At 33.0% G+C, this 24228-nt stretch overlaps 1 protein-coding gene across 1 annotated transcript in view; it reads left to right on the top strand.

Annotated features, from left to right (window-relative positions):
- LOC149771449 (uncharacterized) overlaps positions 1-24228 on the top strand; it is a 54262-nt gene that overhangs the window by 24373 nt on the left and 5661 nt on the right. The window contains exons 13-28 of the mRNA XM_089948436.1: positions 389-606; positions 1103-1194; positions 3475-3599; positions 4129-4245; positions 5684-5801; positions 6306-6558; positions 8297-8459; positions 11208-11339; positions 12891-13195; positions 14177-14450; positions 15506-17422; positions 18374-18568; positions 19316-19471; positions 20425-20575; positions 21713-21879; positions 23011-23123. Coding sequence (XP_089804562.1) covers positions 389-606; positions 1103-1194; positions 3475-3599; positions 4129-4245; positions 5684-5801; positions 6306-6558; positions 8297-8459; positions 11208-11339; positions 12891-13195; positions 14177-14450; positions 15506-17422; positions 18374-18568; positions 19316-19471; positions 20425-20575; positions 21713-21879; positions 23011-23123 — 4496 coding nt within the window. The remainder of the gene's footprint in view (positions 1-388; positions 607-1102; positions 1195-3474; positions 3600-4128; positions 4246-5683; positions 5802-6305; positions 6559-8296; positions 8460-11207; positions 11340-12890; positions 13196-14176; positions 14451-15505; positions 17423-18373; positions 18569-19315; positions 19472-20424; positions 20576-21712; positions 21880-23010; positions 23124-24228) is intronic.

A 24228-nucleotide genomic window follows, 5' to 3' on the forward strand; every position in this document is an offset into this window, starting at 1 on the left:
AGTAATAGATTCAAGAAGAATAAGTTTTTAAAAAGTTAATGACAACATATATATGCAATTCATTTGAAATGTGACATCAAAAGTTTAATTACATGATAATGTAGCAGAAGGGGTGGAGGTGGGATGCATGGAATTTTATCCTTTATTCAAGCAAACATCCAAAGCTAAACTGATACATACTATCAGTCATTCTAGTGCATTGTATTCCCTGTCACTGGTAAGGTGAATCACATAAAACAAATTTTTCAGACCCTTTGGTTGACCCTCACAGGGTGATTAACATTGCTTTTTGTGGAATCTGGCATTTGTTCCAACTTGCCATACATATCATTTCACAAAAATAATAATAATAATAATAATTATTATTATAATTATTATTATTCCACAGGTAAAGAAAATCTTCATGCAGCGCTACTTTGACAATGAAGATATGGATGAGATTCGAATGGCTGGTTTGCACCTAATTTTCAAGACAGATCCAACTCACAGTGAACTTGAAATGATTGCACGCTCCCTGTGGCATGAGACCTCTGAGAATGTGGGCAGCTTTGCATACTCTCTGCTGGAACAGCTTTCCAACTCCACTCATCCATGTGAATCCACAATGTGAGCAATTTTTTTTCTGTAAATGCAGAAATGACAACCATTCTCACTTTGGCAAAATGATTTTTATTTTTACCTCACAATATGTCTTTAGAATCAATTCAGTCAGGTTGTGACTTTCCATTCAAATAAAATGATATAGGCAACTTAAACATGTGACTGTATATAAGGTGAAGTTATGATGCATGCTATGCATGGGGTGTACAAAAGGGACCTGGAAACTAACTACAGATTGGTCTAATTATACTTGATACTGTTTTCCTATTGAAATAATTATCAGAGTGTCTGGTGCATAAGCTGTTAAGCGGATTTCCTCCTAAAGATTTCCTGCATACAACTGCTGAAGGTCACCTATTATAAATATAATTCTCTTATATATATGTAAGTTCCTAGGATGTAAGAAATGATCTCCTTGATAATGCTGGAAGAAAAATTATTGTGCATGAGGGTAATTTCATGGAAGGTTTACAAACCAGTGTGTCTTCATTTGTATTTTCAGGGCACGCAATGCAACTTTGGCCCTTCGTCTTGCAAAGAGATTTGAGCCAAATCGATTCTTTTCCAGTTTTATGCAAGTAAATATCTATGATTGTAAGTATTTAATTTGCATCTTTTTAATCAAAAATGTTAATTTTTCATTAGTATTTTGCTTATTAAAAGATCTTGCTGTTAAAAGAGTTTATATATAAAAAAAATATGAGTTGTTTGATATTTTGGGATCATCTGGACTATTGTGTAAGTGTCTTCTGTAATTATAATTTGGTCCCATATTACTGTGTTACATGTCATAGGAATTATCTATTCCATAATAATAACTTTGCATAATTTAAATGAAGTGTATTCACCTTTTCAGTATTTATTTAGTGTTTGTGCAGAATCTTTTAAACAAAATTTTCTAGTATTCATTCTGCTACATGTATTAGGAAGATTTAGAATTAGAAACTATAATTACGATTAGAATTGTGTGTTTAGTTCAACTGATTGTCAAGTAAGCTTTTGGTATGTATCCATCATATGTAATGTATTTTCTCTGTTACTTGAACATCAGCAATTGCTAACACTTTGGTGGCCATATTTCTGATCTGATTTCTATCAGACCATACAGAAAAATCTGTCTTAAGTGACTGCTGCAGTCAGTTACCATCCGTAATTTACAACCACAATCAAAAGGAATGGATCAATTTCATTACATAACTGTACTGTTGAACACAACGAACAACCATGACTTTTAGGCAAAATATATGTTTCAACACTGCTATGAATGAGTGGATTGGAAAAACAAATATAAATACCACTGACCTTTATTTAGTTAACTGTAACAATGACTATTTAGGAGGTCTGCAGGCAAAGTGCAGATTTTTCTTAGCAAAGAAAGAAACAAAAAGACGTTGAGTTGGGCAGATGGTTTACAAAAATCTACAGTGTTGTGTAGTTGAGACCAAAAAGCAGACTTAAGTACATGACTCTAAGCTGTCAGACTAGTTTCATAATGCACAGGATTGATGCACATTAATAAGGTGGTCTTGAATCTGATTGTCTTAGCTTGTAATCGCTCTGGAGACTGTATTTCTAATCCAGTTTTAATTCAGTTTGGTACATAGGGTTAGGTTGTCAAGGTCATTGATAAGAAAAAATATGGACAAATTCCATATGTATTAATGAAGTAATTTTGCATCTGATTTGTTGAGCTTGTCAACACTTTAGCTACTGCATGTATTTTTGATAATATTTTTTATAAAACATTGCATATGTGCTTTTATCATCAAGACAATAATGTTTTTTTATTATGGGCAGGATCTATGCATATTAATAATATGGTCTTGTATATGATTGACTGTGCTTCTTACCACTTGAGGAACACTATTTCTGACCATATTTTAATCAAACTTGGTAATTAGGTGTCTGTTTTACATATTATTGGATGATTTATACTATGAGTGAGACTTATACATATTTATGAGGTGAATTCGTCTCTAATTGGCCAAGTTCGTATTTCCACTCTAGCGACTGTATTTTTGATAGGATTTTGATCAAACTTGGTAAATGATCCCATATTATCAAGATCTTAGTTGAGTGTGATTATAAACGAAGTTAAGAATATCAATAACATATCCTTGCATCTGATTGTCTTTATCCATACTCTAGCAGCTGTATTTCTGATAAAATTTTGTTTGATCAAAATTGGAAATTATTCATTTATTATCAAGATGTTATATGAGTTTGATTATGAGCAAGACCATTACATATTAATGAGGTAATTTTGTATGTAATTGGCTAAACTTGTTACCTCTCTTGAGACCAAAATTAATTCACCTATTAATGGCATACCATGCATCTGATTGGCTGGCTTGTTACCTCAAGATTTAAAGACTGTATTTCTGGTCCAATATCTATCAAACTTGGCAAATGAATGTAGACTATCATTATCTTTGATTACATCAATTATGACCAAGAACTATGCATATTAATTATGCCTTCAGCTTTAGAAAGAATTTTGATCAGGCTGTAGTGTCAAAGGTTAAATTAAGTAAGGCAGATGAATGATATCAGATCCACTTAGAACTCTTGTTTCTTGTTCCTTATTCTTCAAGTGGATTATTCTTTTGTTGCTCATGACATGTTCCCTGTTGTTTGGAGGTAGGGATTTGGAGAATTTTCTATGATTTAATTAGATGTAATATATTCTTGCAAATTGTTGCAATTGATAATTGTCTGTTTCTACAATTTTGGCTGAGAAAGTTATTTTGCTTTGTATCTGAATTATCCCTTTTTTGACAACAGAATATGGTTATGAGTCCAATACAGATATGTTAAATATGATTGTCATTTGATGGTGCAATTTTATTTATACTACGTTTACTAATTTTTCAGCCTCGTGGAGGATAGGCAATACCATGCAAACGACCATTTTCTTCTCTCCCAATGAGGTCAGTCCAAGAGCAGCATTTTATGGCTTTAGCCTGGAATTGTTCTCCCAGTCCAATCCCATAGCAGAGGTAAGTGACATGCAGTCCTTCATCAAAAATTTCTTGGTCAACACCTTAATTTGAATACAGTCCTCACCCCACAATACAACCTAATCATGACTTGCACAATTTTTTAATTCTTTTATCAGGTAATATGATTTTTTCAAATGCATGTCAAAATTAAGTTTAACCAATCTCAAGTCTTCTCTTAACTGTGTCAGGTCTTCACTTAACTCTACAGCGTGTTGATGAAATTGAGGCCATATTTTCCTTTTACGTACCATGTACAAAGCTCTATTCATACAATATCCTTATCTTTTTAAGGTTATGAATATATTTTTTAATAATTGTTATCAATAAGATCTGAAAGTTATTAAAAAAGATTGCTTGCAGCTATAAAGATTAATGCAAGACTTACATCTTGTATGTTAATTTATATTACCAATTTAAGAAATGATAGAAAGTATTTAAAGAAACTGAAATATTTACTCATTACTGACATTATCCTACTACATCTACTTCTGTTATTATTAACACTGCTACTATTATTGATAAATAGGTTGGGTATGTAGCCAAAGGCCTTGACTCCTTTATGAGGGCATATATGGGACCGGACAGCAGCAGTGATAGAGTCTCACAGGATTCCAGCCCTCATATTAGCTCAATCAAACAAAAGGTACCAGTAATACAAACTGATAACTGACAGTAAAATATCCCTTTATAGTGAACAATTTTGTATGAAAAGTCACATAGGGGTAGACCTATAACTCTAAAAAGTTGCGATTAATCCACATTGTACTATATTTTTGAAGAATGATTTGAACATATGCCTTTGTATTTTGGTAAGGAGATATAAAGACAATTTCTGTCAGCAACATCAGATTTTTATTATTATAAAATTTTTCTTCACATGTAATTCATTAATACCTCTGCCACTGTCGAGTAGTACAGGCTTAAATCTTAATGCATGATATCTGCAAAGGTACAAGTCACATGGATCATGGAGGCATTGAACACCGATTATTTCAGTAAAGAGTGTCACTTTTTAGAATTTGATTCTACATACATTTAAATGACAAGTACTTACTTCATTTGGATTCATATGCATCCATATTCCTTTGGAAGGTAATTATTTAGATGCCTTGAGAGATGCATACAGCAAAATCAACGTTAAAGTATGATAACATTTTTGGATGAAATGAACCTGAAGGTTTGATCCTGTATAATACAGATTTAATGTCATGCACTGTGATGTCACAATGAAAGATACGCATAGTGATAAACAAATTTGTACTACCTTCAATTGTGAAGATTCCACTCGATGAATTTTTATTTTGACCCAAGTTTAGTACATGGCCACCATTGTAAAAGACCACAGAGATCCATAATTTTTGTCTGGAAGTTTCTTCATGACAATTAAAGAGCAGATCAGTAAAATCAGCATTGAATAGACTTTGGTTAAATAAAAGTAGTGTTAGATTTTTGTAATGAAAATTATATTTCATGTAAAATGAGTAAATGTGCATGCATGACCCATGTTACTTGTGCTATAGGTGAGTGTGTTCATGCATGTTATGTTCAAATAAATCCTTTTTGAAAGTAACCACTATTGTTTTTTGTTCCCAGTGAACAGTTTAAAGGAGTTTATATTTTTCCTGATACTATTAGTTTTATATGAATATTATTTTATACTCTATTTTTGTACAATTCTAGCTTGTAGTTTATGCTTCCACTAAAATCGCAGAAGGGATGCATATTTGTTATGTTCAGTCTGCACATTGATTCATTATTTAATTTTTCATACTATTGTAAATTGTTTTAGCACAAATAGACAAAAACCACTTGTAGTAAACAAATGATATTTGATATTCTAATTTGCTCTAATTTGTAGATGATCTGATTAGGGTCATAGGTCATTGTTACAATTTGCCATTTTTAAAAATAATTCTGGACTTTCTTTTGGACTTTCAGACAAAAACATTGTTGGCATGTTTGTATTAGATTTTAATGCCATTATAACAATTATTAAAACAATGTGTAATTTTTTTTTAATTTTGGGACATCATAGTGGGTGCAAATATTTCACAAACACAAAATCATTCTCTGAATTGCAGCTGAAAGTTTCACCAAGAGAATATGAGAAGTATGAAGGAAACATGCTAATTAAATTCTTCGGCAATGAGATTGGTTATTATGATCTTGAGGAAATTCTACCATTCATCAGCGGCCAAGGTAAACTTCAGTTAATAGTTTTTACAAAATAGGATTTTATAAATTTCAGGATAATGTTAATACTTTTATGATATCATTAATTTAGGTGTCATTCCTTTGATTGTTATTGCTGACAGTTATTGTTCTTCATCACAGAGGTAATATATGTTTTCTCAAAAATTAAATAATAATAATAATAATAATAATAATAATAATGAAAATTTAACATTTTAATTAATGACGACTTAATTCCACCTTTCATTCATTGAACACATTCTTTGCATCCCCATTCCATCATCAATTTGCTACATGATTATTGTTATAAGCAGTATTACCTATAATTCTCAACATTTATAATTTCTCTTGAATTTTTGTTGCAATGTTTTTGTTGGTATATTTTTCTTCTGCGTTGATTTCAGGAAAATAATAAAAGTGGACTGTAAAACTAAGATGAACAAGTTTAACTATCTATAGACATATCTGCAGGTGATGTATTTTACAAACACTATCCTTTTTACTTTACAGGCATGGCATCACTGGCAAGTTCAACTTTGAACAGGATGCTGAATTTTGAAAGGATATTTAGCTTTGCTGACCATCACAAGGCCATTTCATCTGAGATTGGTTTTCCTCTTCGCCTCACTCTGGATGGATTTGTGGTTGCTAAGGTGGCTGGAAATATTGATACTGAAACTGAAAATGTTGAGACCTTAGCAAGCCAGAGAACCAGGTCTGCTTTCAACACAAGATGGAATGCCATGGTCAACCTTAGGCCAAGGTAATGTATTTCTCCTAGGGCTGCTTTGCAGATTGTTAGAAAAGTCAGAGAGACTTATAATGTGAAAAGCTGTATATTGTGAAAAACGTTCTTAATTAAAACTAGTCAGAATTTTGTAAAAGAATATAATAACTGGGATGGGGATGGACTGATTGCAAAACATTGACTTTGGGGAGAATGGTTCAGATAACTGATATTTAGATTAGGTTTGTATGTATCTTCATTTGGTTTTGATTAAAACATGTACGGCTATGATTCGATATACTAAAAGAAATTTTTATAAAACACTGGTTGAAAATACAGACAGTTCAACAGAAATTTGGAAGATTCTGAGGGATTTTACTCCAAACAAAAAGAATAAGATACAACTAACAATTGATAGGACATTAATCGATCATTTACATGACATTGTTAACAGATTCAAGGAGCACCTAGTTAATGTAACCAACATAACTTCCAATATATTGAATACTACATTAACAAGTACAAAGTTGGAAGAGTTTATTAAGTCTAAAATCCCTGAAAATGTGCAGTTCACAATTCCATTTTTGTCAAGTGTAGATGTAACAAGTGAACTGAAAAAGTGAAATTCTAAGAAATCAACTGGAGTTGATGAAATAGTCAATTCACCTTAAAAGAAATGTGATAATATTACTGCTCCATCTTTTTCCCATATAATTAATTAAAGTATTGCTAAAATAATCTCCCATCTCAACTGATTTTATACCTGTTTACAAAAATGGTTCAAAATCAAATCCCAATAATTACAAACCAATATATATTCTGCCAACCATATCCAAACTGTTTGAAAGACATGTTTCCAAACATTTCTATGGTTACCATTGAAAGTACTATTGAATTCATCCACCCCAATAATGATTTAGACAGAACCTCCTGTGTGTGAGTGATTTGGATTTTTAAGAGTTTTTCAGTCATATTGCTATGATGTCTGCAGTGTGGGAGTTTATAGTGATGTCTAGTACTGAGGCATTATACCACAAACATGATGTTGCATTATGTCCCACTCAGTCACATTATCCTGACACCCGACTGACAAGTCCCAACACTAACCTCTTAACTCTGAGAACCAAGCTAGACAGCTGCTAGTACCATTTTTATAAGTCTTTGGTATGACTCGGCTGGGGTTTGAACCCACAGCTTCCTGTATCCGAGGAGGACACTCTAGCCACTTAGGTCATCGGAGTGGTTCACCACTCCTGTCGATTGGTATTAACAAAACTCATTGGGAACTGGTTGGTTGCTATGAACAATGGAGAATTAGTTGGAACTATATATCTTGATTTTAAGGGAGCTTTTGATTTTGTTGATTATAATATACTTGCATGGAAACTTGAAAAGTGCAAATGTTCTCATTTATCACTCTCATGGTTCAGATCATAGCTATCTGACAGAAGCCATCAAGTTGCCATTGGTAGCACTAAATCAGAACTGATGTCCATCAAAAACAGAGTTCTCTGTTGGAAATGTTCTTTTATTGACCCACAAGTCTTGTCTACTCCCTGTCTATGTAGAGTAATGATCATTGTCAATCAGTTGCTTGTATTAATGAGACACTGAAAGAGTTCGATTTCAAATATTCTATGTCATCTTCTCCTAAATTTGGTTTCACAACACAAGTTCATCTGTTTACCTATAGCATTAGTTTCATTTACATGTGGTCTAATACGTAAGTGTAAGCTCTCAATTTATTTTTTATGTATCCTTTTACATTTTTCAGTGGAGCAATGGAACTGCAGTGGAAGATGGCTTGTGATGCAGCAATATTTATAAATGGTGCAATGGTAAAGACCAAAGTTCACCTTGATTGGCCACTCAGACTGAAAACAGACCTTGACTTCCCCAAGAGAAAGTTTATTGTGAGGGCTGATATTTCATCGGAGGTAAGAAGTGACACAAAAATATGAAGTAAAATATATTTAGTGTGAACATGGTGACAGCCAAATGTGCAGTTATTGTGACGTAAATTTTGCATACTGGATGAAGCTAAATATTTATATTAAATAAGTATATGACAAATTATTGATACAGTGAAGTTATCTGGGAGGATCTCCAGAGGTTGAGTATCATTGTTTAAATGTACAATCATATTGAAATAAGTCATTTAATGTTGTCAATGCAGTATGATTCAATTAGTGTGTATGAGTGTATGCATATCGTTAAAATGCAAATTTGAATCATAAGCTACTTTCATATGCAAGTACTGTCCTACTGCAAACAATATAGACCCTGCTCCGCCATTACATAATCTATTGGCAAGTCAGGGTCTATATTGTTTGTTCTACTCATTGCTCTTGATAAACTGTAGAGACCCAGATCTGCCATCACATAATGCACTGGCAGATCTGGATCTGCCCAGATTGAAATTGGACTCCACTTATAAGGAAGTATGTACAATAATTTTAATCTCTGATGCAAAGGCTTCTTGATTATAATTTTGTTATATTTACTGATATATTGCAATAAAATACAAAAAAATTGTTTAAATAAAAAAGAACAGTAGAAAATATTTGTCATTTTAAATACCTACAGACAATATTTTTACAATTTATTTTGCCTAAATTGATTAAGCTAACAGATACATCAGTTTTGGTAGATGAAAACGTTAAAATGAGTTCTTCATCCAGTGAAATATTTAGGCATACATTTACAAAGAGACAGATGGACAAACAGACAAAGAGAAATGGATAAAGAGAGACAGTAAGATGATTCTATGACCATCTAACCCCAAGACAGTTCAAACCCATTTCAGAGTTTGATATATTACAACACACCCTCTCAAAAAGTTTGATCTTTTCCAATGTTGGATAAAAAGAGATAAATAGATCACATAATGATATATTTGTTTTGCAAAATTATGGAATTTTATGTAATATAATCTGTGATTTCTAAAATGTACTTAATAGTAATAACAAGACAGGAATATATGGGATGAAAGGAATTATAATATTGTATTACACTGTCTTTGTAATAGCTTAGAGCAAGACGAGGAGTTTATTTATAAGAGCAATGTAATTTGCTTTTTATTGATAATATTTTCCAAGGTCAAAAAGTAGATGCCCATAACTGTCACTAATCTATGAAATTATTTTCCTTCATCCATCATCATATGGTCAGTTTTTATGCATAATTGCTTACATTACAAAACCTTAACATTCTTGTTGATAGTATCCAATAACATATTTATCTATCCATCTATCTATAGACACAAACAGGGAACCCACTATAACACTGTTTTTAGGGTTCATAATTTCCAACTTTGTTATATACCATTCTGCAGTATAAAAAAATTTGAAAACAATGTATGCAAATATGAATGTCTTGAAAGGGGGAAGAAGAACAACAAACAAAGCTTCAGTCAAATATCTTGTACTAATTTTCTACCTGCCCATTTATATAACAATCAAGATTAGAACAACCCCTTGCTCAATGAAAATTAATTATTACTATATACAAATATTAATTATGATTATGAGCAGTAAGGTATAGGTTGCTGAAACTTAACTTGATTATTTTGCATCTATTTATCAGCGTGACAGGTTAAGTAGCATGAGGTGATAGTAGGGATCTGTGAAAAAATATATGTAGCTGTGACATGACCATGTTATATCTCAATTTGTGTTATAATGAAATGTGTAACAGCCTGGTTCCCATATACCTGTCTATTCATGAATAATACCTTCCTATGTCAAACATATATACATAAGTACAGAAGGAACATAGAAAGTTTATGACATAGTCATGGGGATGAATTGTGCTGTGACAAGTTGTCCTGATATAAAGTAAAAGTGATGAAGTATAATTTTTGTTTTGCATCAAAACCTGAAAGACCACATAAAATATTGGACTTGATCACAGATGTTTAGCGAATATGTAATTGAAAGTGGGGATTAGGTAAACAAGTTGTAGAATCATTGAATATGTGACAATATGATTCACAAATTGTTCAAGCTTCATGATATTGCGAAGAAAGTAACTAAATTATCAAAGATAGATAGATGAACATAATGCAGAGATATTTTGTTTCAGAAAGAACAGGATCCATTTTTTCAAACAGCTCAGTCAGTTTCTCTTCAAAAAAATTTAGTGATACACAGAACCACTCATATAATATTTACCTATGTACTGTATAGCCTGGTTCCAGATTTACCACTGCATAAGGTTGTGGTCTGCATTATATAATTTCAGTCATGAGTGGAACAAGCTGTCATAACCATGAACTGACTGTGCATTCCCAAACTCGTCACAAAAGTTACCTCCCCTTACAGCTAAGACCATGACTCTTTCATCAGAAATTTTAATCTCATAGAAACTTTCAGATAAGTGTTTTCACAATTTAATCTTGCCTTCACAATAATCTGGGAAAAAAGGAATAGATAAGATAGAAAATGTAATGCCAAGCTAGCAGAGTTAGCATTATTGATTCAAATATATTGGTCATTTCATCAATATTTAATTGCTAAAATGAAATAAATGAAAAAGGGAACGACCTTAGGATCTAATAGTTTCTGTAGTCAGATTGGTATATTCTCCTAATAATGTCTTCACATTTGAATAGACAAAAAAAATGTTTCATCAGTTTATTCATTTTTGCCATGTGCTACCTTCATTTTCTTTAATTGTTACTGCAGAAGCAGACCTTGATGTCAGTAGAGAGCAAACCATTAACGTTCTTCACAGTTGTGTCACGAAGGTCATGCAGACACCCACAAGTAGCTGATACAATGGAGATCACTGTTGTAGAGGGTTCTTTCCTTGTTCCTGTGAGTTATCTAGTGTATTTTCCCTTTACACACCAAGCTGAGAATAGCATTGATCAAGATCTGTTGTCACATTATGCACTGCAAATCAGGGACTAAATTGTTCCATAGAACTTGTAAGAGTAAAAGTTATAAACCTTGACCTAACAGCACATTAAGTGAAGGCATATCTAGGTGACATTGAAAAGCTGGGTTAACATAACAAGCAAGCAAATATAGAAAGTTTTATTGCTATAATTTGCAGCACTAAAGCCTTTTTCATTTTTTTTTATTACCAATTTTTTAACAAAAACACTGTAAAATATCATTGTAATAAATACAAATATTGAAAATCACATAAAACAAGTCAACTCTCCAAACCTTGATATGAAACAGTGAGACTTTGGTGAAAGCTTGCCTGTGTAGCAATATTCATATCTGACAATGTTTTTAACTTTTCAACTACATACACAAACAAAAGAGAAAGCTTTCACTAATGACTTCATCAACATTCCATCAAGTGATGCTAACAGTTAGTAGAGATTAAATTAGTCTGCTGATGAAGTCCTTAGCATGGGGACAAAAGCTTCAGGTTAGCTTTCTCTATTGTTTGTGCATGTAGTTGAAAAGTTGAAAACATTGTCAAATATGAAGTAGTTAGACTTTAAACTTGACAACAAAGATTGAAACTGATAAATACCCACCCACGCCATCACAAAAGAGGTTATGTAAATTTTATATCAGGTATATCCAGAGAATATTTAAAAAAAATTGAGTCACATTGTATTGTGTTTGATCACCCTTGATCTCTCATAAAAAATCACTTGTCTTCTGATTTTGAACTGTCAGAAAACTATACTGGTAAACTTTCTTATATAAGTTTGTCTGGCAAAACTTTACATAATTTTTTCCTGTACTTTTAAAGGTATTATTTAAAACATTTCCTGATACAGCAGTAGTATACTTGTCAGAAGAATCTTTTGAGGAATGATCACACAGATATAAGTTATAATAACTGAGTAAACAGCATGCAAGCATGATTTGATTAATTGCTACTCAGTGTCATTTGATCATGACATTTATAGATTGAAATGCTAATTTCACCAGTTCAGATAATGGGTATTATGATAAGTTTAGTACTCCATGTTAATGGCTACCCATTCTGCAGGATTAACAAACAGTTATAAAACATTTAAAATAGTGAAAAGAGGACAAACAAATTATAACTTTATTTAATTAAAAATTCATAATGCCCATGAAGAGTTCAGGTTGGTGATTTTATAAACTAGAGTTTAAAAGCTTTCAGATTTTTCCTGTAGTTTTCATGCTGTTTAAATGTTATGGTTGGTCTTTGATTAACAGGTGGACTATATGTAGTACTTCTCTTAAAAACGAGTAATTAAATCAAAATTAAATTATTTCCAACTTTCCAAATATCTACTACATTAGGGAAAAGTATGATCCTGTTTGTCCCAGAATATTTTATAATTACATTTTTATATGAGTAGGTATTGTTGGATTCTTTTTCATGAGGACCTACTGTTACCCCCTCTTATTTTGATAATGTCATTTCAGTTTAATAAGGAATATGGAACCTATATGTTTGGACACAGCCTGAATATAACAGGTACACAGGTTTTGACTAGGAATCAGAGAGGAGTGGTGTTTTCCCCCCTCAGTGGAAAACAGACTTTGACCCTGGTCCATGCCCCTGGGTTTGACCCTGCACCAGCCTATGTACTCCAGTTCCAGCATGTTATGTTGCCATTGGGACCCAAGGCACATACTGAAAAGCAGCAGAGAAGTAAATCTGGTATCTGGTCCTGGATGTCCCCACTGTTTGAGTCTGAGGAAACACAAAAGAGACCTACCTATTATGGGTATGTATAGTAAATGGAACTTAAACATGCATGTTTATCTGTTGGGCAGACAGCACGGATCCTGCTGCAGATTCAATGGTGCATTTTGCTATGATACAAGCATATAAACAGGATCTACACTCATGTTGACATGTTTTGTTGCTATGATACAAGCATATAAACAGGATCTACACTTATGTTGACATGTTTTGTTGCTATGATACAAGCATATAAACAGGATCTACACTCATGTTGACATGTTTTGTTGCTATGATACAAGCATATAAACAGGATCTACACTCATGTTGACATGTTTTATGCGTGAGCAAATAGGCCCATTTGTACAATTGGAAAAGATCTGCACCATGAAGGGAAACCGTCTCGAATTTTTATTTGCATTTTGAAAAGTCTATACAAATGAAAATATATACCAAACTTTTATTTAAATCCATCTATCAGTTTTAAATATATGGGCAGTTTAAATATTTATATCAATACTTATGGTTATCTGCATTTGTTATATTTTAAAATTGGGTTAATTTCCCAGTCATTAAATAGATTTAATATAGTTATTTGAGAATGAAAGGATAAGAGAATGCAAGTCATGGGAAGTGTATTGACTGATGTGTTGAATTGACTCTTCTTTTGAGGACGTAATGTACAAACTTTACAAACATTTAGTAGTGGCAACTTGTCCTGCTGATTCTAGAGCAGATAAATTCAATAATCATCCCACTACTATTGTATTAATGACAAATGAATTTATTTCAAAATAAACAAATACATCAGTTTTACAATAAATGATTATTTATGTCTTTAAGCATTCAGTTTTGAGAAAGTTACTTAAGTTAAATGGAAATTTGGTCAAAGAGGAAATTGCCAAATATTTTTGGGAGAGAATTACTTCTTTGTCTTCTGTGTCAGACAAGTCAAATTTAGAGGGTTGAAAAAATGCCATGAGAAGTAAAAACCTATTTTATGTCAGATTTCATCTTTTTACAGATCTCAGACATCTGCCAACTCCAAATTCATTGACATTGAGAAAGAGGAGCTGACTCTTCAGAGAATCATTGATTTCTTTGACCCCAGAGTCAAACCACTGCCATCCAGCATAAAAAGTGGATTTGTTTTGAGACTGGCTGAGAACACACTTGACCCTAAACGCCAGTTCCAGGTTGTGACACTATGGCAGAGAGACCAAGGGAGCCGGATGCATTTTTTCAACACGGAATTCCGCAGAACTCCTTGCCCCTCATATGAAACTGAAGACTGGGTGGTATGTTCTTATCTCTGTTGTAATTCCTACAGTTACATCCTCCTCTCAATTGTTTACAAGTGTAGCATCATGATATAAGTTTGATATAATTTATATATTTCACAGATATGCCAGACATTCCAGATTTTGCAGAATTTTTATGAATTTAAAGTGAAAATTCTGTATTCTGAATTAATTAACAAATTTCTAGAAAATAAAATTTTTGAGGATAAAATTTTGAACACGTCATTTCTTTGTGGACAAAGATATGGGGGAAGTAACTTCAGTACAACTATAATAGAATGGTTCACATAATATACTTTCTGATGGTGAAAAAAACGCAGGGTATAAAACCCTAAAACTGCACATTTAATAATAATAGAACAATATTCTCATTAGGCAATACTTGTTTAATTGTTACTGACTGTGCACTGGTTTATATTGGTTCATAGAAGATACAACATAAAAGCATACAGAAGTTACTATAAAAAAAACATTATCCATTCAGGACAGGCTGCCTATATTCTGATTATAGTAATGATGGGTTGACATATCTTGTTCAGATTATGATATATATATGGGTAAAATATATCTTTCTTTGACAGTTTATCTGTATGTTTTGTTGTTTTCCTACAGATCTATAATGAATAATAAACTTTCTGTTGTTTCCCTAAAGATATCTATTTAATATGAAACCTTTTCTATGGGTGAATAAATAAAAAAAATTAATCTGATTTTGCAAGATCAACATTACTCTAGTTTGACAATAATATGAACAGATCTCTACTGACTTGTTAATTTCAGATGTTCCTGTCATAATTATACATGTTCAAGTCATATCTTTTACATTAATATGTCAATTTGACTTTCTGTCACAATTTCTTGTATGCAAAGGTCTAACAGCTTTTGATGATTGCACAGAACATTGTATCACAGTTCACATATGTCTACCAGCTAGTGGCTTTTTATTCTGTCCATGTTATTTGATGATCTTTCTGGACTTCTTAACCCTTTTGACTATGACTTTTCTGTATTTTTTTTTCAAAAACTATTTATTGCATTAATTTAAATTGCAGAAGGATACTCAGGTTGAGATGCTGTTCCCTCAGATGGAAGCCAAGCCCTCAGACCTGTTTGTTCCTGCATACCAAGAAGGAATACAGAAGAAGATCCATGCATCGTTCTACAGTAATGGGAAGGTGGATCACATCTGGGACCTGGAAGGAGCCATCAATGCACAGGAGGCGATGTTTATAAAGAAGATGGCACAATACATGATTTCTGAGCATATCATTGAGTCAGTCATGGAACATGTCATTGAGCAATCTACAAGTCCTCAAGTGCAGGAACTTAGGATGGTCATTTACCAGCTTAGAAAGATCAGTGCAGAAGTGAGAAAGGTCCAGCAGCAGACCAAGGACCTTGTAAAGGCACAGACTCTAATCCAGAAAGTAAGATCCATACTTGAAATGGTCAGAAGGACACATCAATCGCTTTCAAGGCAGGTTCAGACTGGTGTAACTTCTACAGAACATCAGCTTGATGAGGCACCAGCAATGATACATTATGCCATCTTGAAGCAACAAAAACTGACTGCTGACCTGAAAGAAGTGGCCAGGAGGATTCGGGCTGTGGCACCTCAGGATGTCAAGGAAGAGATCCATAGTGCAGTTCAACAGCAAGAGCAAGCATGGAAAGCTATCAGGCGAAGCTATGAGCAGGGACTTCCTTCCAGACATACTTTGGAAAGAGAGAGAATCCAAACTCATCTTTCCCCTGACTATCATAGTCTATATAGATCTCTCCAAGATATTGAGAGTCAGCTGAATGACCTTGCTTCCAAACTAAGACAACAAAAAGAACAAATAGCAAAGAGCTTGTCAACGTCAAGTTCTCCATCAGCCATTGAAGCTATTTCAACACATGTAGAGCAGATTGTTCAGTATGGTAAGAGATTAAAGGAAGACATTGACAAAGCCATGGAGAAAAGTGCTCTGGAAAAGATGCTAAGACTTAAAGTATTTGAAGTTGTCCTTCAACAAGAACAGGCTGTTCAAGACATTGCTGACATAATTGAAAGCTATCAGAAGATTAAAAAACCAAGTTACTCTGGATACAATCCTATCAGACTAGTTGCAGAACACTCTCCAAATCCTATTCAGAAAGATCTATCTCGCCAAAGGGAACAAGTGAAGCAGCAGTCTAAGTGGCTTGCAATGTGTATTGGTGTGTCTGTCAGTCATGAAGAAGAGCAGATGTCCATTACCTGGTTTCCAAGCCCCAAGGATAGTGACACCCTAAGAGAACTTCAAGCTGCAGAAGTCTTGCAAATTAGAGCTGTAGAAAAGTTGGAACCCAGCAAAGACAGATACCAACCAGGCCAGGAAGAAGAACCAACAACTCAAAGGGTTCAGGAGGCAGCAGCAGTTACAGAGAAAGCATGGTCAAAAATCAGAAAGGTTGTTCAAGACAAGGAGTTTCAATCAAATGGGAAAAGACAGGTAATTAAAGCCTACAGAATCCTGGCCAGACAGGCTGTGCTTGCTGCAGAGGTCAAGAGAGCTGCCACAGAAAAGTTTTTCAGTCGAACTGCAAAAGATAGCTCTGACGCAAAAGTTGCTGAACAAATAAAGAAGATGGCTGATCAGATCTTCCAAGAAGTAACAGCAATGCAGATGAAAGTTGCTACATGTATTGAGGGTGAAAATCCGAGGAGCAGTGAAAGCAGTGTACAGTCATATGAGCCATTCTTGTCTGAATCAACAGGCACAGCATGGAGAGGAAAGCCGTGGCATGAAGAGCTGCAAGATGAACCAGATGAAAGTCAGTCATTTAGCAGTGTAGAAGAAGATACTGAACCAAGAAGCATGTCCAATGAAAGGAGACAGAGAAGAAAATTTTCATTGAGATCACCAGTACCAGATGAGTTGTTCTGTTTGATGAAGTGTGTATATGGCCCTGAATCACAGATGAATAGCCAATTTAGTATGAAGGTATGTACATGATTTTTTATATTTGTAACCATCTAATATATATATATATATATATATATATATATATATATATATATATATATATATATATATATATATATATATATATATATATATATATATATATATATATATATATATATATATATATGAAGTTAAGAAAATAAATTTGGGGATGATTGTCAGATATTTGTTCCACTAGAAGAAGTTGTATGCAGTACCTTCTACAACCTTCATCTTAATCTTACCTCAAAAAATTCACTGTAATATATATCCATCTTTTTACCTGCATTTGAACTTTCACAATACATTGTTTAAATCTGGCATTTAACTTACTGTCTGCTGGAATGACATCTATTCACAACAATTGCAGAGCCTATTCTAATTTGCTTTATTTCGTGAAGAAGCTGCAGTCACTTCCTGTATTTCTGGCTAGATATCAAGAAAAGATCAACCTAATGCAATATAGGGGTTGAAAATACAATCTTACGATGTTTCAACCATATCTTCAAATTACTTTCACTTTTAAAAAAATGTAATTCCCAGAACTTTTAAATTAAAAATAATGGAGTAAATTATTAAGTTTATATGGCATTAAACTATTGCTTATGATGCTTCATTATTGAATTGTGACATCAGTGAGGTTATTATGACATGATAAGAATGGACATTAGGGCAATTACAAATAGTCCCTATTAATGCCATGTTTTGAAAACTCTAGTTTATGACAGAAGACCAGAGAATGTTTGGAATGATCATATATCACCTGATATGCCTGTGCATTGTGCCATTGCAGATTGGGGTATACATTTTCTGCAGCATGTTATATTCAAGCAAATACAGAATTGAGATAACTGGCTCAGATCAAATACATAGAGTAATGTCAACCACATGCATGCTTGATATTTAAAACTTGTTAAGTATATGTTAGCTACCTTTCTGTGTCTCTAGATCAGGGGCAGGAAGAGCCTGGAGCAGCTGATGTGGGAGGAAGACCAGTGGTCACCCCTGAAACAAGATCCCCTGGTCAGACAATACCTAAGTGAAAAACAGGATGGCCAAGAACAGGCATCCTCCAGCTACCAGAGTATCAGGAAAGAACTCAACACCTTGAGACATTTACATATTGTCATGACCTATGAGAAGGTAGGATATACCTTAAATAACTAATACTAGAACCATATATTTTTGCTCTCATAACAAACTTACATTCTCAGCATTTCTTGAAATGAAGGTTTGTGTAATAATGAGACCATCATCACTTTTCATGCAAGCCACCTACCTCCCATTGCAAGACTTTTAATAGCCCAGAGAAATTACTTCACCACTAACATAAATACATCTGTGATTTTCCAGTAAAATATGCTTGGGAACCTGAAAGGCACTTTAATGTGGAGTAGTCAACTATATATGCAATTTAAAACTTTGTTTATTTTTTTCATATTAATTTTTGGAGTAATCAGAATACCCTGGCATGTACATTTTGTTAAAAGTGCCTTCCCTAGGTACCGTTTTTGTTTTAATAGAACAATCCACAGGAGAAAATCAAAATATTAATACATTTATCAGGGATTTTCCTCTTTTGATAAAATTGACATTTTAATGAAACTACACAAAAATTAATTATCTCTAATCATATCTTACATTACAGTTTGGGTAAGTAACTTGAAATATAACTTTTCCATCAAAAACAAACATGTAGATGCTGAGAATAGCCAAAACATTTCACATATATGTGATCAGACAATAAAGATCGAAAGTCACCAAAACTTGACCAGGAATTGTGTTAAAATTCTGAGAAAAGCAATTTTATCAAACAACCAAAAGATCATGTCAGATGTGTTTTTTTATATCAATAATTATGTTATCAACGAATTTCTCTTCTTGAACCAGGAGAACATTGATGAGATTCTTCGCTATGCGTCATGGACATTTCAGGAGTACCTGAAGGCCAAATGGTATCCCCATGCTTCCTTTGTCTTCCCTGATCCATCCAGTAAGGAAAATGTGGTGGAAATTATCAGCGAATTCAGGAGAAACAACAGACAAGTACATAAAATGCCCTGAATGTTCATACTTTTTTCATCGTTAGTGCCCATCAATATTCACACCAAGTCTTATTATTTGCAGATGACAGTGATAGGAAATTAAGGTTAAGATAATGCAAAATGATAGTTTCAGTTAGTTAAATATATTTTTTACTTTGTAAAGTAAAACATTATATGGCAAGCCAAAGGATTGGAGACAATTTCTTGCAACATACCAGTTCCTTCCATAAATGTTGGTAGTTTTTGGGCTGCTGTTGGTTTATAGGATATGAACTTTCCTGTATCTTTTAAAATTTGGAAGGTGGACAAATGTAAATGTGCATCCTTAAAAAAATCTACATGATCCAAATTGGCTGTAATCAATTAAAATACATTTTATGAATTTGTTGTTTCAACTTTGGTTGATTATAGTCATGTATTTGAGGGTGTTAATGACCTTTACTATGAGACCTATAAAGTCAGTTTTATCTGGGATGTGACAGCAGAACCAGTAAAAGAGATTTACAGCAGTTAAAATGCTATTAATTTCCTCAAAAATGTTGAAACACATTACTGGACGTTAAACCCATTTTAAATTTTAATGAAAAGTAGTAAAATATGTTATTTTTTCATGACTTCATGTCAGAGGGAGAGTCATGATGTCCAACCAATCAGAATTATTGTTACATGGAATGATGTGCTAGAATGAGAAAATTTAATCTATTCCTAGTCCAATGTATGGTCTATTTTGGTTGGACTATGACTGCTATCATCTGTTGCTTTGATTTCTAACAAAACATTTTGTATACAATTTCACTCTCAGTATTAAATATTTTTACAATAAATTTTAATCTCGATCAAATAGAGCACATGCCATTTTTTAATATTATTCATGTCCTCTGATTTCATCCTTTTCATTAATTGTTTTGCAGTAATTTTAATTTTTTTTATTGATTTAAATGCTTCTAATTACAGTTGGACATGAATTTGACGACTCCGTATGAAACAGATATTTTCCGTGGTTTGAACATCCCTCCTGCAGTCACTCGCTGGCTGATTTCTGTGTACCCAACAAGTGTCCTGGAAGCAGTTGTTATTGCTCTGACCAATGCAGGGAGCAGATCCGGTAAATTAATATATGAAAACGTGGCACCATCTTCTATAGTATGAGTCATGCAGATTATGTAGGCATTTAGTACTGACTGTCATGCTGTCATGATGTACCATTGCCGCTAAGTAAGGTCCTCTGCTATTTGGTGATTTACTATCCAAATTTGGATATTATCCTATGCCAACCATCTTGGAGGTCTTATCTGTATGTTAAGAATAACAAAATAGCTCCAAACTCCTGGCCCCATTACTTATTTTGATGACTTGCTTAGGTCATAATAATCTATCTTTTGACTGTAATTTAAATTAATTTCACTTCTTTGTACACAAAATGTGTTAACATATTTTTGTAAAACAAAAATTGTCTATGCTAATTGGAGCACTTCTGTTGTAAAATCTTCATTTTTGGATGTGTTAGGCTTTTCAATTTTTAAGGTAAGTAAATGTTGCATGTAGTCCTCAATCCATAATGCCTAAATAGAAGTGATCACCGGAACTTGTGAAGTTTGTGCCAACTATTTCTGTAACGGGTGTCATATTTCAAGAGTTTGATTACACCTACCTTTAAGTGGCAATTATTCACATTACTTGGATTGTCATATCTATAATCCTTTGGAAGGTCATTATCTGCAAGCCCTTAGAAATTCATATGTCAAAACCAATGTCGAAGTACATGTACATTTTTGGATGAGGTTGACCAAAAGATGTGATCCATACTGAATGTTGGGAGCTGTGATATCACAATGAAAGCTTCATGTGCAGGAAAAAGTAGTACTAACCTGTTACTTGTTATGATAAACCTGGTTTCCTCTTTACCTGACCCAGTTCAGTACATGTAAAACATCCATAGTAATCAATAATTTTTGTATGTAAGTTTTTTGATGATATTTAATGTAAAGAACATTCAACCATCTGGATTGAATAGACATTAGTTAAGCTATAGTAGTGTGAAATTCGAGAACAAAAATTTAATTAGAGTACACATGCACCTATCTGACCTGATATTGACATAAATTTAACCAGATCCAGTATAATGTTGTAAAGCTGATTTTCATTTATCTGTTAGTTTGATTTAACACCATGAATAGGAATGATTTCTTAAATGTCACTAACACCTGGATGATCATGTTTTACTTGTCTCATATCCATTCAGCCAGATGCACGGTAAATGCAGAATCTGCTCATACCTTTGATGGTGCCTTCATCAACATTCCCAGGGAACAACCATCAAGTTGTGAAACTGTCTTGGCTATGGACTGTTCTAATCACAATTCTTTTGTGGTCTCCAGCAAGCCCAACTCTCAGGATCCACTAAGTAGGGTAGGTCAATGAATAATACAAAAATTCCAGTAACTGTGTAACTGACCTGATGTTTTACAAGCATCATTTGCTACTCATTTTTTTTTCATTTAAAAAAGCCAATTTCATGTTAATTGATAATCTTGCAGATTTTTTTATGTTGACTGCATTATGAAATACTTGTATTGATAAGGGGAGAGAAATCCAGCCAATGAAGCAAGTAACTATATGGGACACAAAATAAACACGTAAATCACAATATTTATGCCTCACTGGTAAGTAATTAATTAATTGATTTCCAAAATGTAACAATTCAGATCTTTTCTAATTGATGGCAAACTGAAATTATACATGTTCATATCATAATTAATGATTATACCAATTTGTAAAAATGTAAGTATCATGAGGCCTAATTCAATATTTTATGGCAAAAATCAAATGTGTCATGACAGCCTTACTACATGTTTATTTACCTTTTTTATGATTAGCTTTATGCACAAGCTATATGTTTTTGTTGCTCAAATTCTCTCTCATTAGTTCAGGTTGTAGCATTGGCTAAGAGCAAGAAAATTATAAAGCCCCCTTCAAGGAAACAAGTTGCTTGAAAAAATTAATTTCTACGTCATTTTCAAATCCACATTGGTAATGCTATGCTTAGTACACCATACAATAATCAGTTTATTTCACTTCTTAATATGCATGTCAAGCATAATAATCACAGAAGTACATATCACTTAATTGAACTCATAACATGATCATTATGTGTAACACATTATCTTGTCTTATATAATTATGAATCATGGCAGGAGGATATTCATGTACAATTGCAGTTTGAAATAATTATTCTTTCTTTCTATGATTTGTATATTTTGCTTATATATATTTAATTATTTGTGTATACTTGTGTTTGTGTTTGTTTTGTTTTTACCATATGATGTTTTTCTCATTAGTCATGTTGTTCAATTATACTCAAGGTATTATATCACATAATCTTCTAAAGAATGAAATAAAGATGATGATGATGATGATGATGATGTTGAGGAAGCCATTAATTGCACCAACAATATTTATTCATTAATTATTGTTATCAGTGCTTTTAGAAAAATAGGATTTGCAAGATTAAAAGTTATTTTGCTATTTTCATTTTGACAGAAAATTACAATCAGAACTAGGCAAATGAAAGTAGAGACAACTGCTCAGAGTGGAAAGGCTGTGGTCAATGGAGAGGAAATTTATCTCCAAGACGGGGAAACACGCAGAGCTGGGTAATCAGAGATTTACTAAGGAAGCAAAGGCTCTGCATCTTAAAGACTAGCAAAATTTGAACAAAAGTTTTGTTTTTTATAATCTAACTGCATATACTCTGAAGTGCAGGTGTATTATGAAATAGCAGATATGAGTCTATGCAGCTTGTAGTTTTACCAAAACTTTAAGCAAGATAACATGGTAATGTCTTTCTGTGTCACTAGTACTTAATAGAAGGAAAGGTAAAATCTAGCAGGATGAATAAAATGACAACAGATGATGTCATCTTTATATTTTAATAGCATTTCAAAAGAAGTGATACTAGTTATTATGAAATGTGTCAAGAGGAATGTAAAGAGAAGTTGGTCTTTTATGATGTGTCTGTTTAGCAGGTTTTGTTGTAATTTGGTGTAAGAATGAAGATATACTTTCATGCTAATTAGCCCTCCCATCATCCCATGATGTAGAAAGCCCCAATGCATACAGAATCTTGGACAAAACAAAAGAAACCTAGATAGTATTTGTAATGCATGTATGCTCCCACTGTAGTAAAAAAAAATATCCAAGTCCTAAAATTGAAATATTCATTGAAAATTTTAAAACTTGTTATAATATCATCTACATATGCATACATATAAGTACACTATTATTCGCTTATTTATAAATACCACAAAAATTGTTACCATACAAATAATAATGAATTCACAGTATTTTAGAAAGATATCATATGAAGAATTTTGCATATTGTGCATCCTACTTCTATGTTAAGCCGATCCGACACTTCCCACTTTACAAAAGTTTTTGCCATTTAGCCATTATCGCTCACCAATTAAAACTCAATAATAAGCCCACCCCTGCTTTAAAAAAAATTAACAGGCAAGCTGGGCTTGTCACTGAAGTTTAATTTTAATTTTGGAAAGTCTGAAAAATGAACTGATTGTAAAACTGCACAAAAATATGGTTCTTTTTCTCATATCGGCAAGTCAAGTGTAATGAGTAAATATAAAAATAAATTACTCAGTGTAGTTTGATATTGGACCACTTTCTTATTAGCTTACTTAATATGGTACTGTGTCCATCATGCTTCATCCATTAACATTTGCCACTTTCACATGTAGTAATAAT

This window comes from Sinohyriopsis cumingii, unplaced genomic scaffold, assembly GCF_028554795.1.
Source record: "Sinohyriopsis cumingii isolate HCF-2022 unplaced genomic scaffold, ASM2855479v2 utg001851l, whole genome shotgun sequence".
NCBI classification, from domain to species: Eukaryota; Metazoa; Mollusca; class Bivalvia; order Unionida; family Unionidae; genus Sinohyriopsis; species Sinohyriopsis cumingii.